At 36.1% G+C, this 22,641-nt stretch overlaps 1 protein-coding gene across 1 annotated transcript; it reads right to left on the reverse strand.

Moving 5' to 3' along the window:
• Nucleotides 1-2,275: 2,275 nt before the first annotated feature.
• Nucleotides 2,276-17,736, reverse strand: rragd (ras-related GTP binding D). Its single transcript, XM_067454647.1, has 7 exons — nt 17,308-17,736; nt 12,638-12,933; nt 12,240-12,439; nt 11,813-11,927; nt 9,495-9,637; nt 8,210-8,358; nt 2,276-2,674 (listed from the first exon to the last, which is right to left on the reverse strand). The coding sequence occupies exons 1-7, from the start codon at nt 17,435-17,437 to the stop codon at nt 2,523-2,525; spliced, it is 1,185 nt and encodes a 394-aa protein (XP_067310748.1). The 5' UTR covers nt 17,438-17,736; the 3' UTR covers nt 2,276-2,522.
• Between the last annotated feature and the right edge of the window lie 4,905 nt (nt 17,737-22,641).

A 22,641-nucleotide genomic window follows, 5' to 3' on the forward strand; every position in this document is an offset into this window, starting at 1 on the left:
TCACAGATGCGTCCTTGCTCTCACTGAGTAAATAGCGTTTGGCCCGCTGATAGAGATTATAATACTAAACATGAAATTGTCTTACATAACACATTGTAGTTTCACTACAGATGATTTAGTGTCCATCCAGAGAGGAGCAGCTCTTGCGTAAGCGGCTCTGACCTCATGAGATTTACCCATCAGCCCTCATTGCTCAAGCAAAGGTATCCCCTGGGATTAACGCATGGTGCTCTAACCCGCAGCGAGACACTTCCACTGCGTAGGCATTAAAACCCTGACAACACACACCAACCTCTGAAATCAGTTACATGATATTAGTGTCGGGCGGAGGCGGGGCCATGTACTTCCTGTGACGCCAAAGAAGTTAATTGTTCCTTGGCCAAGTGTGGATGGCCTGAATAGGGGAAGTGTTTGCAAGTGACGATACAACGGTTCTTGCATTTGTCAGAATGAGAACATTTGAACAACAATATATTTGTGGGAGTGAAATAAAAATGATTTTACTCTAGTTGTGAATTTTTTTAAAGCACATTTTTAAAAAACAAAATAAAAAAAAACATTCTGCAAATTATTACACATTAAAAAAAAATCATTTAAATGTAGACAATCTGCCAACTGTATGCCAGTGGTTCTCAACCTTTTTAAGGTTTCAAGGCCCCACATTGTCCGAAACAATTTTCAAAGGCCCGTCCCTGAAAGGTAAGATATTTTCTCCAGTATTTCTGTTTTATTGATGACAAAGCTGCTTGTTTTTAATTTTTTTTTATAAGCATAAACTGGTTTTAAAAAAATTAAACAATAAACAAAGAAATTTCTTCTTGATTTTTTTTTACACACACACACACACACACACACACACACACACACACACACACACACACACACACACACACACACACACACACACACACACACACACACACACAATGTTAAGTGAATAACACATCTCTTCATCACAGCACCTGTTAGTGGGTGGTATATAGGAAGCAAGTGAACATTGTGTCCTCAAAGTGTATGTGTTAGAAGCAGAAAAAAATGGGCAAAATGTTTGACAAGGCACAAATTGTGATGGCTAGACGACTGGGCCAGAGCATCTCCAAAACTGCAGCTCTTGTGAGATGTTCCCGGTCTGTAGTGGTCAGTATCTCTCAAAAGTGCTCCAAGGAAGGAAAAATGGTGAACCGGCGACAGGGTCATGGGGTGCATCCATCCAAGGCTCATTGAAGCACGTGGGGAGAAGAGGGCTTCTTGAACAAGATCAGATATGTAGGCTTGATTTTGTCCATCAGGAATTGATTGGTTCATTGTAGTTTGCTATTACTTTGATCTCATGTGAGAGATAGGTTGTCCCACCCTTGTGCAGTCAACACATCATCAGAGAAGACAAGAGAGAGGAAGATATTCATTTATTTAAAAAAATTATGTTTACGGATAAATCTTTATAATAAATACTTGAATATTCCATAAAAAAAATTGGAATTGGTGACTTTGATAGTGTTAATAATAATAATAATAATATATATTAATATTAATTATTTTAAGTAATCCTGCAACCCCTTTGGAAATTTGCTGAGGCCTCCTAATGGGTTCCGGCCCCTTAATTGAGAACCACTGATATATGCAAAACCCCCAATCATTTGCTTGATTGTTAACTTAAAGTAACACACTTACAATTTTACAGATCAAAAATCAGCTGGAGGGGAAATATAAATAAATTATTATGAATTAAAATTGAAAAATATTTTTCAATTTTCAGCCATTAAAAATGATCTAAAAAAACGTTTTCTTGTTTTACATTGCATGTAAGTTAACGGAGATGTTTGTGCCCTACTGTACATATACAAAATAAAGTTCTTATATCCTAATGTACAATTGCAACAATTGATTGATTTTTTTTCTTCTTCAGTAAATACAAAATGTTGCATTCTTTGCAAACAGTTAAAGCATTGATGGATAAGTTAGACGTGCAAGATATTTAATGCACAACATAAGTGACCCTCAAAAAGTTTCTGACAAACTTACATTACAATTTTAAGTTAATAAAGCTAAATATTTATGAAACTAAATAGCCATTTAACCACGGACAAATGACAAAGTAAAAAACAACAACAACGAAAGGCAGGGGTAATAAATATAAATAACTGAATTAAAAGGGTCAATTCTTATTTTAATTTTAAGCAATTTAATTTCTTTCTTTTTTTATAGTGCATATAGAAGTTAAATGATATTTATGCCCTACTGTACATATGCGACAAATAATGGTTATCATCATGTATTTTGTGGGAATATATAGCACAATTTATTGATTTTTTCCCCCAGTAAAAAAGGTTACAAAAAATGTGTTCTTTATGAACAGTTAAAACGTGAATGGCCAAGTTAGACGTGCAAGATATTTAATGCACAAAGCAGTCTGTATTGCTCTATTCGTTTGCCGAAAGAGCAGTAAGTAGCCCTGAAAAAAAGTCTGTGTGAATCCCTCACACTCGAGTCACTGTAACAGGCTGGACGGCTTTCAATGCTCTTCAATGAGGATGCACCTGAGTCCCGTTTGGCACGGTCTGTCTGCTCCACCTCCTCTGGCTCAGAAGCTTCCGACTCCTCTGAACTTTCAAGCGCACGTCAAACACCTCCTCTATGGCTTTTTTGAAACAGTGGAAATTGTAGTCGATAATTCCTGTGTGAGCAAAGACAAGTGTAACTAGCCTGCAGTAGGAAAGTCATTATACCCATTCCCAAATTAGACCACTGCATAAATGCTCTTTGAATTAAGACTGACACACATAACAAAAGATGTCATTTAGCTTTGATCCAAAGAAAAAAAAAAACATAAAACATTTACTAACACCTTCATGCAGCTATACTATGAAAGCTAGTATAAAACATTCAGCACCACTTGATGGGTGCCACTCACAAATGATGAAATATTCAGTTTAAGATGTACAAAGATGGCACACTCATATTACTATGAATGGGAGAAAGTGCAATGCGCAATATGACAACAAGTCGCATCTCTAAAAGAGCCAATCGGCAATTGGTAGTCATCATGTTACGAGACGAGATTTCAATGGTGATTTGAACACTTGGTGAACAGCTTTGGAGAATTTGATGTTTTCCCATTCGAAGAGATAGGAGCTGTACTTGCATGACTGAAATAGCTGCCCAATGACTTGCCTTAAAGGGTCAGTTCACCCAAAAATTATTTCATTAATTACTCACCCTCATGTCGTTGGACACCCGTAACACCTTCGTTCATCTTCGGAACACAAATGAAGATATTTTTGTTGAAAGCTGATGGCTGAGAAAGGCTTCAGAAAGGGCTCCATTGACATGTGTACAGTGGCTGTACAATAATTTTACCAAGCGACAAGAATAGTTTTTGTGTGCAAAAAAAAAAAATCAAAGTAATGACTTTGTCCACCAAGTTATTGTCTTCTGTGTTGGTCTCTGACGTGAACTCACCTGGAACTCACGCGATAGAACGGTGAACGGTGAAGCTGCGTCATATTCTTACGCATGCGTCAAGTTCACGTCAATAACTTGGTGGATAAAGTCAATCTTTTGATTTTTGGGCGCACAATACCTATTTCCGTCACATTGTAAAATTATTGTACAGCCACTGTAGTGAGATGGACTTTGTAACGCCGTCTTTTGTGCCTTTTATGGGTCTTGTGAGTGGGTCAGTGGGAATGTACTAAATGCCAATGGAGTCCTTTCTAAAGCCTTTCTCAGCCATCAGCTTTCAACAAAAATATCTTCATTTGTGTTCCGAAGATGAACAAAGGTGTTACGGGGGTCCAACGACATGAGGGTGAGTAAATAATGAAATAATTTTCATTTTTGGGTGAACTAAACCTTTAATGGGACTTTGGTTTCAACAGAAAACCGGGCCAGTTCTCTAGATTTTCCCCTTGATAAATGAGTCAAACTATTAACGGAGTGTCTATTTACATCAAGTGCAAATTGCCTACTTTGTTGGCAGAGGATATTTACATTAACTCCGCCTACCATTGTCGGGTTGAGCCTGATATCTGATAACAGAAGCAGTGGTTTGGATGGCCAGGCGGATGGCGTTAGCTTCTGATATGACCTGTGTTTGAATCCGCCTTTTTCCAACCTCATTCTTCTCCTATCGCATATCAGCTAAGAGGGGTGTTTTAGTTGAAGAAAATATTCAAAAAGTGAATTACTTAAGTGCCTAACGGGTATTTAATAGTAGGAAAAAGTGCTTAATGAGTAGGGTTTGGAGCAGGTCTTGGGGTGGGCTTTAGGAATATAGGGACAAGTGATGCCCAAAATGGTGGCATCCATGTACTATTTTAATAAATATAATAATATACACTAAAGGTGTTATCATCATCACATATTGTTTTATAATGTATGACAATACATTAGTACCACTATTTGTACAGCATAAATCTAACTACCGTGAGTCCACCAATGCATTTTTAGCCAGCTGAAAACGCCAGGGCTCTTCTGAAAATGGTGGCAGTTGAGGCACTAATATGTGATATGATATGGAATATCCGCTGAAGCGTTGCTAGTATCAGATTTCGCAGATAGTGGTTTCTGATCATTAAAATGTTGACACAATGTCATGTACTTGCTCTGGCACTAGTTTTGAAGAAATGTGCGTTTGGTATCGTTGCACAAGCAGTGGTAACTGTCCGTCCCTCCTCCACTGTGATTAGACGCCTGGGGTAAAATGTGACTGTGATGAGCTCTGCGTTTTACCCAAAGTTGAACATTCTTCAACTCTCGGCGAACAGTAAAAAATGCAGAGCGCTCAGCGTGAAATGAGCGCTCAGTGCCTCATAATGCTGCTGCCGTTTAAAAAACAACACAACACACCCACTGGAAATAATTGGATAAATACGGTAGCTTTGGGGGGAAAATGCTTTGGTGGACACAAAACCTTAGTGCAAAGAAAATACTGCTGTGTAAAATAGCCATTGCCAAGTATTAATCATCAGTTCAGATAAAGATCTATTTAGTGTGGATAAATAACTACAAATGTATATATTACTACGACTCTTTAAACGCTGAGTCATGTCATCAAAGAAGCCAGTAGGTTTCCTCTGAACAAATCCACGCCTATGTAAGATGCCTTGTTTTCCCCACTGACTAAAATGATTGCTCATGATACTCTCCCTAACCCCCTTAGAAATTCCTAGCATGAATATTTCAAACTTCATTAGCCTCCCAAGGATTCCACTAATTATCCCATTCTCTCATGTGAGTGCAGCTTACACCAGCAGGTTTCTTTTTGACTGATTTAAGACAACGTACTGTAGCTCTAATTGCTCCAATCAGCTTTTAGCAACAGCCTGTTACTGTCGTCCCTGTTGACTATGTGCTGCATGAGGGAATTGTTAATAAATATATGGCGGATGCTAGTTTTCATATCAGTTATCACATTTGATCACACTTAATGGATAGATCACCCAAAATGAATATCATCATTTACTCACCCTCGTGTTGTTCCAAAATGTTGGTAACCAGACAGTTCAGTGGCTACTGACTTCCATTGTATTTTTTACAGACTATGGAAGTCAATGGCTACCGTCAACTGTTTGATTACCAACATTCTTTAAAATATCTTCTTTTGTGTTCAACAGAAGAAAGAGACTTATGCAGGTCCTGACCCTTTTAAATCTATTGGTAAAAATGTTGGTAGAGCAGTGAAAATTATGGCTATTGATAAAAGGGGCTTGTTGTCACATTTTACTCCAGTGAGTATTTCAGTTTTACCTTTTTAAAGGGATAGTTCATCAAAAAAATTAAAATTTGTTTTTCTGTTTACCCCCAGAGCATCCAAGATGTCGGTGTGTTTGTAGGTGTGTACATTTGACCTCACCCAGCGGAAGTGATGGCACGCCCATGACTGTTGTACATAGTGTTGTATTTGAGGTAAAAATTATATAAATACTGTTAGGTTTCTCACACAAATCGTCTTATGTAGGGATGGGTATTGTTAAGGTTTTAACGGTATTACTACTCTTACAGATACTGATTATCGATCCAGTACTTTAACAGTATTCTTATCGGTTCTTTTTGTTAGATTATTATAATAAAAAGAAAAATTAAAGGAAATGTATGTAAGATTGTGGCCAAAACTGGTACAGCAATCACTATCCCCTCTCCCCTTTCCCCCTGACTCGAGGTTGCCAGATAGGCTGCAGGATCAGCAGGAACGTTTGTAACTGCATTTGTGGTAACTAGAGTAGAGCTGGCAATCCTGAACACTACTGACTTCATGATTGGTAGATAGGTGGAGGGCGGAGCTTCAGGCCAAAACGCAACATGTCAACATCAACATCAGTTGAGGGCTGCAACAACAACTTTTAAATGACAATATCCTGGCCGGACTACTGTTGTCAGTGAAATAAGTATTTGAACTTAACATGATTTCTTAATGTCTAGTGACATATCAGGATAATTTATGATTAACTGAAATACATTTCTTACATACAGTTCCTTTAAGAAAATAATTAACATTGCTTTATAATCTGAACATGTAAAATATCTATAGCAAAATAAACAGCAATGTTTAAACAAAACGAATATAAAACATCTATCACCAGTGCATTTACAGACATTGTTTTGTTTTATATATGCATAAGAACAAGAAACAAAAGTACAAACAAATGGTCAAATAAATAGAGTAAATATAAAATAAAACAAAGATACAAATAAAATACGGTGCTTTAATTTCAGGATGGTCTACTAACATTACTGTTTGGGTAATGGCCTACAAAAGACATCTAATAATCAAATATAAAATAACACTGCATAGTTTTCACTGTACAAATTAATAGATTCATGCTTTTTAAAGCTGCGAGTATATTTCTCTTCGCCTTTTGTTGTTTGATTCACATTAAATGACAATCGTCAGGGTTTATTAGATGCTGCCCCTTTAAGACCGAATGCAGATCTAATAATATAAATAATATTTTCTCCCAACTATTAATGCTCATTTAAGACATGACCTGTGTTTAAGTGAATTCTCTCTAAGCGGTCATTTTGACATAGGCTATTTGTTGTGTGTATTTGATGGTTTAGACACGCACACAAAGACTAAAGTACTGTAATGTGCGAGTTGCATCGCTTTCAAAGCACACACACATAAGCTCCCTTGAAGCTGGAAACTCTTGCGTGGATTATTGTGATTTTAATAGCTCTATCTATTTATTAACAAACATGTTCCACAATTTAGCAACAGTAGAGACTGCATTTTACAATAATCACTGATTTTTTTATTGATGATTCATATGTTAAGTTTGGGGGAACCAATGCTCACCGTTGTGAAGGGAAGGAAGTTTTGCAAGACGGAACGCGGCATTTTTAATAGTTTTACCTCATATTTATTTATAATTCCTGGCAACCAAAATCGAAAATACAATTCAATTAATATCACAGGCCAAAGTGTAACTAGACTAAGCTTTAGTTGGCCATCGTCACTCATTAATCAGGGACTGTCGTGTCGTGCGCTGTAGCTCCGCGTGCGATCTCTCTCCTTCTCTCCTGGTTTGTGACTAGCAAAAATCTAACACAATATTATTGCTTATAGAAACAGCTGGCAATATAGAAGTCACAACATAACGTCTATAAAGCAATTATAAATAATAAGTGTATTTTCTTCATTGCTCCAGTACGGACAGCAGAACCGATAGCGTCAGAGCTTATCGATACTGCGGTCTTTCATAATTTAGCACCAGGACTCATTTAATACTGGGTTTCAGTACCCATCCCTAGTCTTCATCAATCAAAGACATCAATGTGTTGTCACGGACCGCAGGGATTAATATGAAGTTGTTTGTGTATGTGTTTTTTTACTCTCATTGAATTACACCCCATTGGCATAAATTAAATGACTGGCACAGTGCAACGATTGGAGTTAAAAATCTTAAATTGTGTTCTACTAAAACCCACACCTACATTTTGGATGCCCTGGCGGTAAGCAGATAAACATCAAATGTTCCTTTTTGGGTGAACTATCCCTTTAAAAGTCAGTTTATGTTTGGCTACGTACCATTTTTCTACAATCATTGCTCAGGAAAGAAAATCATTTGTTCAGTTAATCACATTTTAAGTAACTGGTGAATGCCAAATCAACTGTTTATTGACAATTATTAAAAATAATGAAAAAGGCAGATTTACAATAACAATAATATTATACCGAAGATATTTCCTTGTTGCCCAGAAAGCTCACCTTTCCTCTCAAAACTCTCTTCCCTGAGGAAACACACCAGGGCAAGGAACTTGGTGACCTCTTTTAGGTACATGACCGTAGTGTTGTTCAAGTGGATTATGGCCATGGATTCTTTATCATATGGAGTTCCTGTCTCATCTCCAGTCAATCTATATATAAAAAAGAACAATTAAAACAAAATCACCACCAAAAACAAAACCACCTCTCATCATGTATTTCTTGTGTTTCATTTTTTTGCACTTGTCCTTAGATTTCTGTGACAAATGTCCTAATGATCACTTCCCTGACAGGCGGCTTTCATCAGGAAGACAATTTCACAATTCGGCTAAAGAACAGATTGTATACAGTTGAAAAAAAAAAGTTGAAATTTTATCTCTGTGGAGCAGATGTTGATTCATATCATAATTATCAAAATGAACAGATGCCCTGTCATAATCCCCTGCTTTTATAACCAAACAAATGTATGCTATTCTGCATGGATGTTACAAATATATAAATATTTTCACACAAAAAAGAAAGCGCAGAAAAGATGATGAACAAATTGAGTCGACATAATAAAGCGTGTAATTTGAAGCTTCCTGATACTGAGAGCACGGATCAGTGTGAACATGATGAATAGGAAACAAGTAAGTAGCTTATTCATTTCAATGAGTAATAAACAAGGCTCGAGGAAATTAATTCCACAGCAGCTCGACTAATGTACAAATATAAATAGAAGTCACATTCTACAAATTGGCCCACAAGCAGACCTGCAAAAATGGGCCGACCTGAATATAACCATTTTTGTGGCATAAACTCCATGCCTCTCAGTTACCGACTAAGGCTAATATTCGTGTGGTTAACAGTCCTGGCTGCTCCTCTATTCATGGGATAGTGCTGAGGTGGCCCATCTGCTCTTGCAAGCCACTGCAAACTGACAGCTGTGCGGCCCCGGGTCAGGCCTGCATTCTTGTACCTAACCAGACCGCGTGTCCCGTCAAATTACAGCACAAATAGGGTCAATGGTGCTGGAGGTGCAACTCTCTGCCCTTCCAATGTTTACAGCCAGTATTTACATATCCCCGAGTTATATGCTGCTAATCAAAAGATTAAATCATAGCCAGGACCGGCTATACGGAAACGAGGTTGCTTCTTTGAGAATGTTGTATTTTATTGTGTATTTTTAGATGTATGGCACATTGAGGGAAGGTGCTTGATGTCTATGGGATAAAAACGAGGTCCATAGAGACTGTGGAGGGAATAATTGTAAGGGATTGAGATGGGGGGGAATCTTGGGGTCACTCACCCATAGATGCACGAGATGTCGATAACCACATCTATCATGTCACAACACAACTCGTAGGTCTGCATGTCCACCGGGCTGCTGTCGGTTGCTATGTAAATCTTACTAACCACATCAAAGAGAAAAGCCTTTTCAATCCCTGAATTCTGCAATGAGAGCACAGGACCGGGGTTAGGGGTCAGCTGTTATTCTTAAGAAGAAATGCAGCGGAACAGGACATCATATCTAAGAACACTTTGAAGTGGAAATGAATTACGCAACCAAGTAATCAACTGCATTGCAAGTACTGTTGTTAGAAAATGCATCTAATTCTATAAAAGCTGTTGAAAGACTAGAAAGCCTCTTCCCAAGTTATGATGTGAATTTTTTGACAGCATCAGAGTATGTTTTAAATTGCAGTTAAATACTTAATAATACTTAATAATTTAAACGCGCATTTGAATATATAGGCTATCAGTCATATCATTCAAAAGTATGATTTTTTTTTACTTTTAGGTTTTTTTGTGATTATTTGATTAAAAATTCATTAAAAAAACTGTAATACTGTAACACTGTCTTCAGTCATGATGCTTCAGAAATCATTCTAACCTTCCACCTCCTCTATCTGTAACAAGGTTGAATCTGCTACAGGCACCCTGGGACATCTCTTTTGGTCATACCAGAAAGTGTATGAGTTTTGGCACAATTTTGTTTTAATTCTATTCAGAAGCTTATTCTTGTGACCTCTCTTTTGACCGCTTTTGGCTGGTCCAGTTCTCTCCATGGCTTTGTCTATCAAATTCAGAAAGCCCTCCAATTTGGTATGGTGGTAGCCAAAAAAATAATTCCATGTCTACGGAAAAAGGCATCAAACCCGGTTTTCAAATCTTGGCTGGCTGAACTCTCCACTACTTTGCATTTAGAGAGACTTAGACATAACATCTCAGGTAATACTGTAGGCTTTGAAGCCACCAGGGAACCCTTTTTAGTCATAATAGCTTAAAAGTTTGACCCTTTTCATCACCTACAAGTCTACGTTATACTATCACTGTATATAGAATATATATAGCATCTCAAAATATATAAAAGGTATGGAACTGATCTAACTTAAATTCCCTTTTTTCTCTCTCTTTCTCTTCTTCTTCTTCTTATTTATTATTATTATTGCTGTTGTGATTCCTGTTTCTTTGTAAAGTTCTATTTTGTCCAGTTGTCTTATTGCCTAAATAAAAACATAATACGCATACAAAAAAAAAAAAAAAAAAAATCATTATAATATGATGATTTGGTGCTAAAAATATTTCTTATTATTAACAATGTTAAAAAGTGTTGTGCTGCTTAATATGTTTGTGAAAATCATGATTTTGTTCAGGAAAGAACAGCATTCATTTAACAGAACACTTAAAAACACTTACATCCTTGTTGAATAAAAGTATTAACTTCTTTAAAACAAATCTTACTGATTCAAACTTTTGGATGACAGTCTATGTAAATACATTTATTTAAATGTATTCACAGTGTAGAGATCAAGGACAGAAATCAATCCATCAAACCAGACAAAACATACAAAAACAGATTAATATCACAATGTTGACATTGACTGTCAGATGGTTATTTCAATCTCCATAATGTAAAATCCATAAATTGTTCAGCTATCATACTCCTATAGTCTTTTTACCATGTCAATGGATTTACCCTCTGCTGCCACCAGCTGGCTAACTGCTGAAGTGTTTATGATTCTGTTAAATGTAATTGCTTTTCTGATCAACATAAAAATAAAACACAAGCACCATGAAATTATATTACGTTGGAGAGAGATCATAATAAATAATAATGGGTTTTGTAATAATGATGTTTGTAGGAATATTTGTTCCATTATACTTAACTTCAAGCGGCAAATCACAGAGCAGTGCAAAATGTCTCCATGCTAATAATGGATGAATGTTACCAAATATGATGCGCAACAGAGAGCTAATTATGCTTCTGGTTATGAATCTATATGTGAAAATGATTAGCAAAAAGCATCAAATATATAATTTCTTTTGACATGGTCTTGCATGATACTGAAACCACTTTGCAGCATTATTAAAATTAGTGTATTGCTCGTTTAATTCTAAATAAGCCTTCTAATGCATCATCATTTACAACCCATGACGTCATAATTGGCAGTTATTGCAAACTTCGTTCATGTACAAACAAAGAGTGAATATAATAAATTCAACTCTAAGTACTGATGAGAGATTCACTTTGGTTATCAATGCTGAAAATAAGTGAAACTAAGATATTAAAACTAGAGAGGTAGCTAGGCCACACAGAGAACTAAAAGATGTTCAGCTACTCACAGATATGAAAATGTTAAGCAGATTCTCAAGGGTGGGAAGTTGAGGGATGAGTTTTTGCACAACTTTACTGAAGGCTTCAAAGATTGAATGATCATAGATGCTCGTCAAGTAGAAACTGAAAGAAATAATACATTTCACATCACTATTCCGATATCTGAATATGAAGACTTCCACTGCAAAAGCCTCTAAAAGCAGCCTCGGTTAAAAATGAGATAATGATACTGAGTGAATGCTCTCCACACACAGAATCCTTTTATCAAATACTTTCACTTCAAACCCACTAAATCCCAGCCTCAGCCTATTCAGAATTACTGGTACTTATACCAGTAATAAAAAAAAACGTCAAACGGACTTTCGGCTTTTGCATCTGAAGTCTTCATATGTTTTTAAAACTACCACATAATATCTGAGCTGTTATAAAAGAAACCTTAAGTGTATTCTTTCTAAACCGGCATCAGCTAGATCATCATTGGCTCGCTTGTGTATGTCCCTCTGTTTCTCAATCTTGTGGTCATCTGACAGCCCATCCACCTTGTGAATGAACACTTCAAAGTTGATGTCTGGATTGACCTTGTAGGCTCTTGTCACAGTGAGGTGAAGTCTACTCAGTGCCTCCACATAGTCATCCTGTAAAGAAAGATATTATAGGTTCTCATTATAGTTTAGACAGACAGACAGACAGACAGACAGACAGACAGACAGACAGACAGACAGACAGACAGACAGACATAGATAGATAGATAGATAGATAGATAGATAGATAGATAGATAGATAGATAGATAGATAGATAGATAGATAGATAGATAGATAGATAGATAGATAACCTGAGAGTCTATGACAAAGATGAGAGCCCCTGTGCCACGAAATATCATCTCATAGTCAAATGTGGGGTCAAAGAAATCAATCTGACCAGGAAAGTCCCAGATTTGGAAGCTGACAAAGGAACTGTTAGAAACATCCTCTCGGCAAATCTTATTGGTGCTCTCCAGAAAGAGCGTCTCGTTGGGTGACATCTTGTGGAATACAACTTTCTGAATGGAAGACTTGCCACTTCGCCTCAGGCCCATGAGCAGGATCCGAGGTTTCACCTCACTGCTGAACGGATCACTGAACCCCAGCACTGTACAACAGCCAAACACAGAAACACTGCTTGAGAATATGCATCATAAACACAGCGGCCATTACTCGTTAATGGTAAACCAAAGGCAGAATTCAAACAACTAACTGCCCAAAATAAATGCTACTCTGCTAGCGACACAAGCTGTACTACAACAAACAAAGTTTGGGGTTAGTAAGATGTATTTATTTATTTGTATTTTTTATTAAGATTGCATTAAATTGATATTTGTTCTATAATGCTATTAATGTCCCTTTCATACACAGTTCATACAAAAGTGACCACGTTATATTTACAGTAGACCTAAATGTGACACTGAGTCCAGTTAAGTGTCTTATCACTGATGTAGCCTATAGCATGAGATTTTGGTGTCAATCACTAACGTTAAGGTAATTATGTTTATAGAGTGAGACACATCTATGTCCAAATATTTAAAGAATGACAGCAGCTTGAGTTTATTCAAGAGTTACTTCTTCAAAATACACAAACAAAGCCTTGATATTTACTACCAGGTCTGCGTTTATCTGTCACTATGGTTACCGGCATCACTCAAGGACAGGTTATCATTAGTCAGAGAAAAGGATTGACATTGGTTATGTGTACTGTATACAGAAAATATTTGATTGAAAGTCATATATATTTAAAATAATAACAACTAGTCCAAAATGTAAGTACACCTAAAGAAGAGCTGCATGTGGACTCTTCTAAACAGAAAAGACCTGACTGAAAATAACTGCAACCAGCTCTAATGTCAACACAACCCTGAAAAATTTAAGGACAACAAAAAGGATGGCTAAACATGTTTTTTCTCCCCCTCTCTGTAGGTAGCCTAAACCATGAGACGTATGAGAATGAATAAAGGTGGCTAGAATAATTTGTATTTAATTTCAAAACAGTATCATTCTGCATCATTGCCAATACTTTCGCACCTAAAAGAGGCATGGAAGTTGCCACACACTGCTGGGGACAAGTTCATCGACTCCATACACTCTTGATTAGACATGTAGCTAAGAATTAGCAAAGATTACATTCGCAGGATGACTGGTAGAGTGCATGAGTGTGGAGTTGTGGGCACAGCCTACACTGGCATTCCACTCCTTCATATCACATGCTTCAGCTGATTTGATGACTGTGACCTTGCTAGCTCTCAGCTGAGGAATGCCAACTGCATTTGGTGAGACTGAGGGACACTTCTAGTCTCAAAATACAGCCTGCAGTGTTTATCGAAGTGTCTAACTGGGGAACCACATAGTGAGAAGCAGCAGTGTGTAAACAACCAATTGCAAACAAGCCAGTACAGGAAAACTTTAGCTGACAATCATCGTTTGTATCTAAATTTGTGTAGAAACAATGGAATGAGCCTTAAGAAATCCTTAGATTTAAAATCGAACTGCTTTCTAAGAAATCTTGCTACAAGTTGAAACTTGAAGTTAAATTATACCATGGTCTGTCTGAACACTCGATTCTGATTGGCTGGAAGGTGTGCAGTAATTTACAGGTAGTTTCAAGTAATCTTAATCACCGTTCTATATTAATCTATATTATATTAAAATATTAATAATAATTAATTGTTTTTATTGAAGAGCATACATACACCGTGTCTACACCAGACACGTAACGTTGCGCTACAATAGCTAGAAGCTGTTTACTCTGGACACAACAAAGCAGCCGTTGGAAATCCAGTTGTTCTTCCTATTCATGGGTACCGAAGCTCACCGGCTTTTTTTTTTGTCTGACATGGCAACGAACACAGCATATTCTAGAGGAGACATTTAAGAGAAGAAAATCTATATTTGGAAAAAAACATTTGTTATTGGTTATGATCCTTATTTATTACATCAAACTGTGTTTTGTCCCTTAAAATCTGAGATGCCAACTTGCTTTTCCGGACATTTCTACAGTAGTGCCTTTGAGAATAAGGTGGATATCTAGAACATAATCCATTGCCATACATGGAGATAGTGTTACCAAAAAATCTATTGCCTAACATAAAAATAAAATGCAATAAAAAACCTAAATGCAATGTACCATTGTAAAACATTACTTAGGCTACATGCAAAGAAACAAAATGCAGTGTGGGCAATTTACCTCAACAAAACACATTTTATCTATATGAGATTAATCAGATATTTGTACTACGTAACTTCATATTACAATCTTTAGCTATCTGCATAATTGAAACTTGTTATGTGCTAATGTGCAGAATGTGTACATTAAGCCAACATGCTCTTCACACAAAAGTGTGCTGAAAGAACAAAACAAAAAAAAAACAAAAAAACCCAGAGAATTAGTCCCAGTAGATATTAATGTTGTGGATTGCTGTTTGTCTGCCAGTTGTCCCTTCTGGTTGAAGCCAGCCATTTATTCTGCCGATATAACTCCTTTGCTATCTAATAAAATTATAGTTCGGTGATTCTCAGATGACTGTTGTTACAGCTAACTGCACTACATATCCCAGGCATATTGTAACCCTTCTGGGAGTGTTTCGTTGATCTTTCTCTGGTAGTTGTGCTTGCTGTGCCTATAGACTGAAACTGTGCTGGGATGGGGATGGGATGGGACAGCTGTGATGGGACACAAAAATGGCGGCGATAAAGTACAATGACACCACAGTCCGCATGAATGAGAAGTATCGCAGACGCTTGGGGTTCGTAATAAATAGAACGAGGCATCCGTTTTAATATTGAGGATTTGTCGGTCGCATCCAGTGTAGACAACATCACTGATTATAATTTTTTTACTGACTTGTGTCGCGTTGTTACATATACGTCCCTCTTAGACAGAGATTGGAGACAGTGGTTTTCCAGCAAAATTGGACTATTTTTTACAGCGCTTCTGCGGGTTGTTAATCAGGCTGTCAACGAATATTCTAAATTCGAATATATATTCAAATAGTTAAAAAAAAAAAATATTTTGAAGGTGAAAATTAACAAAATGCGCACCCAGATGTTCGAATAGTTTGAATATTCATGTTTGTTTTAGAGGGAAGATTCGAACATAATTTGAGCAATTTTGACAGGCCTAGTTGTTAATAAGCTATGACCTTATTATTAATTAATTAAACTTGCTACTTAATGGCTAAATTATATTACACAGCAAGGAGGTTGTAACATTGCTGTTTTTGAAGTAATTATACTAACAGCTTTATTGCTAGTAAAGAGACGCTGCACAGATGCAGGTAATTCACATGCACATCTCTCTCAGATAATTAATTCAAATAAACGTTATAATATGATCAAGTAAACCTTATTAAACTACTTTATCTCTGTGTCTGGTTTAAAGTAGGCAGAACTCTAGATTTAACAAGTGATGAAAATAACCATAGAACACTAATGATAGCTTATGATAGCTTTAACTTGACAGCTTTAACTTTGACAAATGACCATGGTATGAGCAGGATAATCCACAGCTAGCTGTGCATTAAATGATTTTAATGCACGACGTGGCAGCAAAGAACCGCCTGATGCAAAGCTTACATAAAGGTCTGAAAAATTCACAAATCCATACATACACCTATAAAAAAGATAATCTATGGTATTTAAATAAAACCAGGTAAGACAAGAAATGTGTGCACTTATTCATGAACCCCTTGTAAATATTTACCATAGTATTTTCACCAGTTAGTTCTATTAATTTAGTTACAACCATTCGTTGCTACTTTCAACACCATCATTTTTATTTCAGGTATCATTTTTTTAGGATAGCTAATGGTAGCTAAGGTAGTAGAATATTTTACTGAAAATAATTTAAATAATAATAATATCAAGTTACCACAGTTTATTAATAAATCCCTCATAAATATTAACCAACCAAAGTTTCCACCAAAACACAGTAGTTGCCAACATGATTGTTGCTACTTTAAAGCATAGATATGTATACATATACATATCTATGCTTTAAACACCATCCTTTTTGTTTCTGGCATCTTTTTATTTTATGATAGCTAATGGTAGCTAAGGTAGTAGAATATTTTACTGAATATATAATTTAAATACTAATGCTAATAATATCAAGTTACCAGAGTTTATTAATAAATCCCTCATAAATATTAACCAACCAGTTTCCACCAAAACACAGTAGGCTAACGTTAGTGGCCAATGATTGTTGGTATTTTCAAAAACTTTAAATATGATTTCAAACAGTGTAATTGTATTCTCTTTAATCTTCAATATTTATTTAAAGTTATTTATTATATTGGTGACTACCATCAAGTTAACAGTTTTGAAACATGTAGTAGGCTACTAATTAACTGTTGTGTGTTAAGAATGTTTCCCATGCTGATGTTTGTAATGAAATTACACTTTGCGCCCGTTTAGAAACATGTAAAATATACATGAGCCCTTATTTTTGAGTGCTTAATTAAAACTTTCACCTAACCTCCTTCATCACAGCCGCAGTCTCCGTCCCCGTCAGTGAATGTGTCGAAATCATCATCGTCTTCATAATAATCGAAAGACAGTGCTTCGTTTTCTCCATCCACTTCAATGTAGTTCAGTTCGCTTGTCATTCTCCGAGTTTGAGAAATTTAATCTGAGGAGGCAGCCGAACTTTTCCAAATTGTCACCTGATATGGTCAAGCCATGGTGAACTTTCAACTCCCCCCTCGCTCTTTAGCTCTGTCACACACACGCGCACACACACACTCAAACAGCTGCCAGCCTGCGTGAGAAATCACAGCACATTGCGACTATTCAATCACCGTCATCACAGAATGAAGCGCCAGTGCAGAATAACTTTGTGCAAGAGGACGCCTCCCTCGAATCCCTTCCCCAAACAAACAGGCATGTATGGACTCCAACGATGGCTGTCACACAGTGGATCTCGGGAGATGTAGTTTTTTTTTTTGTTGTTCACACTTAGAGAATCGTTTGATTTATTTAGTGAACTTCGCCTATAAAAGTTTCTTTATCTTGTTAAACAGACATTAAAATAATAATACAGATAATAATGTAGCCTATTAATTTGATGTAGGCTATAAATAACACAACAATAATGATAGTACTGTAATTTATGTATATTAATATATAATGTTTGATGACATTTTAACTCATTTAGTATTTATAGTGTATGATTAAATCATTTGCATAAACATTATTATATGATTTAAATATTCTAACAAAATAATAATAATCATTATTGTTCGTTTTATTTGTATATTTTAGAAAACAAATATTTATTTTAAAGCCAAGGACCGATGTCTTATTTGATTATGAGCTGTACATCCGTGCGAGCCGCTAGATGGCGCTGTGATATAGCGCTCAATCATTTTTTCTATGTAGAATTTAAACACGTTTATGAGGGAGGGACGAGTCTCATTCTCTCTTCATGTTCACCACTGAAAACCTAATGATTGTTATAGGCTATTAAGATTAATTCTCTAGTTAAGTCTGAAAGTCTCAAACTGTATTATTGTACACACCGTAAAACGATCAATATGGCAAGACATGTTACATTGCTATGCTATATGTGATGACAAAACACTGCCATTCAAATGTTTGGGATCGGTAAGTTTTTTTAATGTTTTTCAAAGAAGTCTGTTCTGCTCACCAAAGCTGCATTTATTTGATTTAAAATACAAAAAAAACAGTAATATTGTGTAATATTATTACAATTTAAAATAATTATTTTCTGTTTAAATATATTTAAAATTTAATTTAATTTTGTGATGCAAAGCTAGATTTTTTAGCAGCATTACTCCAGTCTTCAGGCACACGATCCTTCAGAAATGTTTTGCTGCCAAATAAACCTTTTTTAACATTATAAATGTTACAAAAGTTGCAAAGTGCGGCCTCCATAGATCAGGCTTATTTGGTCAGCACATCTGGAGGCCAAGTTAACACCTGAAACTTGGGCTCCTCAAACCATTCCTGAACCATTTTTGCTTTGTGGCAGGGACAGGGTCTATTATCCTGCTGAAAGAGGCCACATCCACCATGGAATACCATTTCCATGAAAGCATGTACATAGTCTGCAACAATGCTTAAGCAGGTGGTACGTGTCAAAGTAACATCCACATGGAGGCAGGACCAAAGTTTTCCAATCATCACACTGCTTCCGCCAGTTTGCCTTCTTCCCATAGCGAATCCTGGTGCCATATTTTCCACAGGTATGAGACGCACACGCACCCGGCTATCCACATCATGTTAAAGAAAACTAGATTCATCAGACCAGGCCTTCTTATTTTGATCCATGGTCCACTTCTGATGCTCACATGCCCACAGTTAGTACTTTAGTGGACAAGGGTCAGCATGGGCTGTTCTCCTATAATAACAACTCTACTAAGATTGAGTAAATATTCTATGCAACAAACTGCAATGAACTGTGTATTCTGAAACCTTTCTATCAAAACCAGCATTAATTTATTGAGCAATTTAAGCTATAGTAGCTCATCTGTTTGATCAGACCATACAGACCAGCCTTCGCTCCTGTTGCCGGTTCACCACTGTTCCTTCCTTGGAGCACGTTTGATAGATACTGACCACTACAGACCGGGAACACCCCACAAGAGCTGCAGTTGGAGATGCTCTGACCCAGTCATCTAGCCATCACAATTTGGCACTTTTTAAACTCACTCAAATCCTTACGCTTGCCCATTTTTCCCTTTGAGGACAGAATGTTCACTTGCTGCCTAATATATCCCAGCCATTAACAGGTGCTGTGATGAAGAGATAATCAGTATTATTCACTTCATCTGTCAGTGGTCAACATTTTATTTTGGATGCAAATTAATCGTGATTAATTGATTTGACAGCACTAATTATATTATATCATCGATCTTCATTTGAAACATTGTAATGCCCACAATAAGTAGGCATAATACATATTCATACAAATATGCATTTTTAGATTATGTCTCTCACAGTGGACTGGACATGCACCTACCATGACAATTTCAGACCCCTCCATGATTTCCAAATGGGAGAACTTGCAAAATAGCAGGGTGTTCAAATAATTACTTTCCTCACTGTATGTATATATATATATATATATATATATATATATATATATATATATATATATATATATATATATATATATAAAATTAAACATATATATTTAACGTATACATTGCTGCTGTTGCATAGATTCTGTTGTTGCTTAGTGACAGCCAGGTAATGAGTGATTTCAAGAGCCCAATTTAAATACGCTATATTTAATTTTCTTCTTAGCATAGTGGGGTTCAATTTAAGCTTCAAGGTCAGTTGATCATTTTATACAAGATCCGCTTATAAATGATCCATGACGCTCAGTCTATAAGCAGAAAGGCTGTAACTGCAATAACAGGAACTGTACATCTGTTCTGATTTAAATTTTACATATAAAACAGACTATAATATGCTTATACTTTAAAAGAACCACAATATATGCTGAAACATTACATGATATATTTTACCTGAAGCAGAAGGATGGTATAGGCCTATATTAAACTATTAAAACAACACAATGTTGTTATTATTATTATTATTATTATTATTATTATTATTATTAGGTCACTCAGGGCACTTCCTGGCTGTGTTCTTTAGATGTATAAATTGCCAAAGGAAATTTTATGATCAGAGATTTGTTAATTATTTTATGATACCTAATACTGATCCACCCATCTACCCTGCAAACACTTTTAATTTCCGTGTTATCTTAATATGTAGCGGTAATTTCCCTCTGGACGAAGTAATGCAATATTCATGAAACCATGAGTGCGGCCTTGAAAACAACAAAAACTGCACGAGCAAAGCACACAAATCCAGAATAGCTGTAATCATATGATCGCATGCAACCAACCCGCTTTAAACTCCCAGATGTTGCTTTTACATACTTCATGATGACTTCAAAGGAGATACACAGGTCCTTAATGGAGAAGTGCTGTGTTGGGAGCTGACTGATTTATTTTAAGATCTGTGAGATGTTGAGATACATTGACATCTCTGTCTCCTTGACATCCAGATGTATGTTTGTTTTATCATTTAAGTTTTGTATTCTTTTACCTCCAGGTCCTGTGAATACTATACCATACCTCCTCCTTTTTGCTTAAAGTGATTTTATTTGACAAATATTGAAGTATATGTTCATGTATAAGTCTCAATATGATACACCCAAGTAGAATGCAAAATCTAAACAGCTTTGATCCGACTAAAAGTATATTTAAAAAAAGTAATGTATTAATTCAACATTTGTGAGCTATACCAATACAAACAATTTCAGAACAGTCTCTTAGCTTAAATAATTTTAAATATTCATGTACAAAGGTTGTTCCATTGCAGCGTAACATCAATATTCATGAGCTAGCCTAAAAGAGGTTATGAGCGCCATTGCATCCATAAACTGTTGAGAGAAGCATTTGCAATATAGTGAAAGAGACAGAGCTCTTCTCCTTCTGTCCTACTAGTGAATGTCCCAGCTGTAGCTTGACTAGTTTTTTTTATGTGTCCTTTGTTTAATGCATATTTTAAGCTGTTTTTACTAGACTTACAAATCTCTAATGCTGCAATGTTGCTGTGTGCAATCCAGATCTCTTTTCAGTGAGAAAATGAGATCATAACCTGCTCTTTTCTGAGAGACAAACATGTCCCATTTTCATTTTGATAGTGATCAGAAGTAATAAATATCAAAAGTAATTTCATTTTGATAGTGATCAAAATCACAAGTTATAAAAGTGTTATTTTAGTATTTTAGCATTATTATGTATTAACATTGTGGAAAAATATTAAAAATAAAAATAAATAAAAACAGTATTTCTGTGTTATTATTCTGTATATTTATTAATATTTTAGTAGATATTTTAGTATTTATATTTTCCTAATTTTTAATTAAGTTTAAGTTTTAGCAATTATAGTACGTGATAATGATTTTTAATAGTTTTTGTTCACAATAACAACAAAATATCACGTCATCAGATACACGCACACATACATGTATAAATATAAATGTATTTGACATTATTACACACACACACACACACACACACACACACACACACACACACACACACACACACACACACACACACACACACACACACACACACACACACACACACACACACACACACACACGTCTGGTTCACTATCTTTGTGGGAAGCCTTTATAGACGTAATGGTTTTTATACCGTACAAACCGCATTTTCTATCCCCCTTACGCTGCCCCTGCCCCTAAACCCATCACAGGAAACATTCTGCATTTTTACATTTTCAAAAAACATCATCCTGTATGATTTATAAGCCTATTGAAAAGTGGGGACCGCTGGCTGGTCCCCACAATGTAGGTAAATCTCAGGTTTTACTATCCTTATGGGGACATTTGGACAGACACACACACACACACACACACACACAGACACACACACACACACACACACACACACACACACACACACACACACACACACACACACACACACACACACACACACACTAATATAATATTTATGTTAATGAATTTATACTTATAAAGTTGTAGTCATCCAAAGCATACACATTATAATCTTACTGTGTTGATACACTAAATTACAGGTGGGAAAATTTTGTAATAAATTTCTTTTCTCAATTCTTGTTTTGTCCCAGTTTAACCAAAAAAAGAGGAGCATATTGGCACACACAGTATTTCAGACTGACCTGAAATCAAAAAAAGGGCTTAAATCATAGAGCTTCATGCTTATCCACAAATATTCCCTATTGCCCATGTGCAAGACCTAAAGGAAAGACTACAATGAATCTC

Source organism: Pseudorasbora parva, chromosome 10, assembly GCF_024679245.1.
Source record: "Pseudorasbora parva isolate DD20220531a chromosome 10, ASM2467924v1, whole genome shotgun sequence".
Taxonomy (NCBI): domain Eukaryota; kingdom Metazoa; phylum Chordata; class Actinopteri; order Cypriniformes; family Gobionidae; genus Pseudorasbora; species Pseudorasbora parva.

What these genes read in the sequence shown, in the direction of transcription:
- rragd (XM_067454647.1), bottom strand. Translation starts at nt 17,437, where the DNA reads ATGACAAGCGAACTGAACTACATTGAAGTGGATGGAGAAAACGAAGCA. An exon ending in CTGCGGCTGTGATGAAGGAG is followed by an intron (nt 12,934 to 17,307) that starts GTTAGGTGAAAG and finishes GCTGTTGTACAG; the next exon opens with TGCTGGGGTTCAGTGATCCG. An exon ending in TCTTTGTCATAGACTCTCAG is followed by an intron (nt 12,440 to 12,637) that starts GTTATCTATCTA and finishes CTTTCTTTACAG; the next exon opens with GATGACTATGTGGAGGCACT.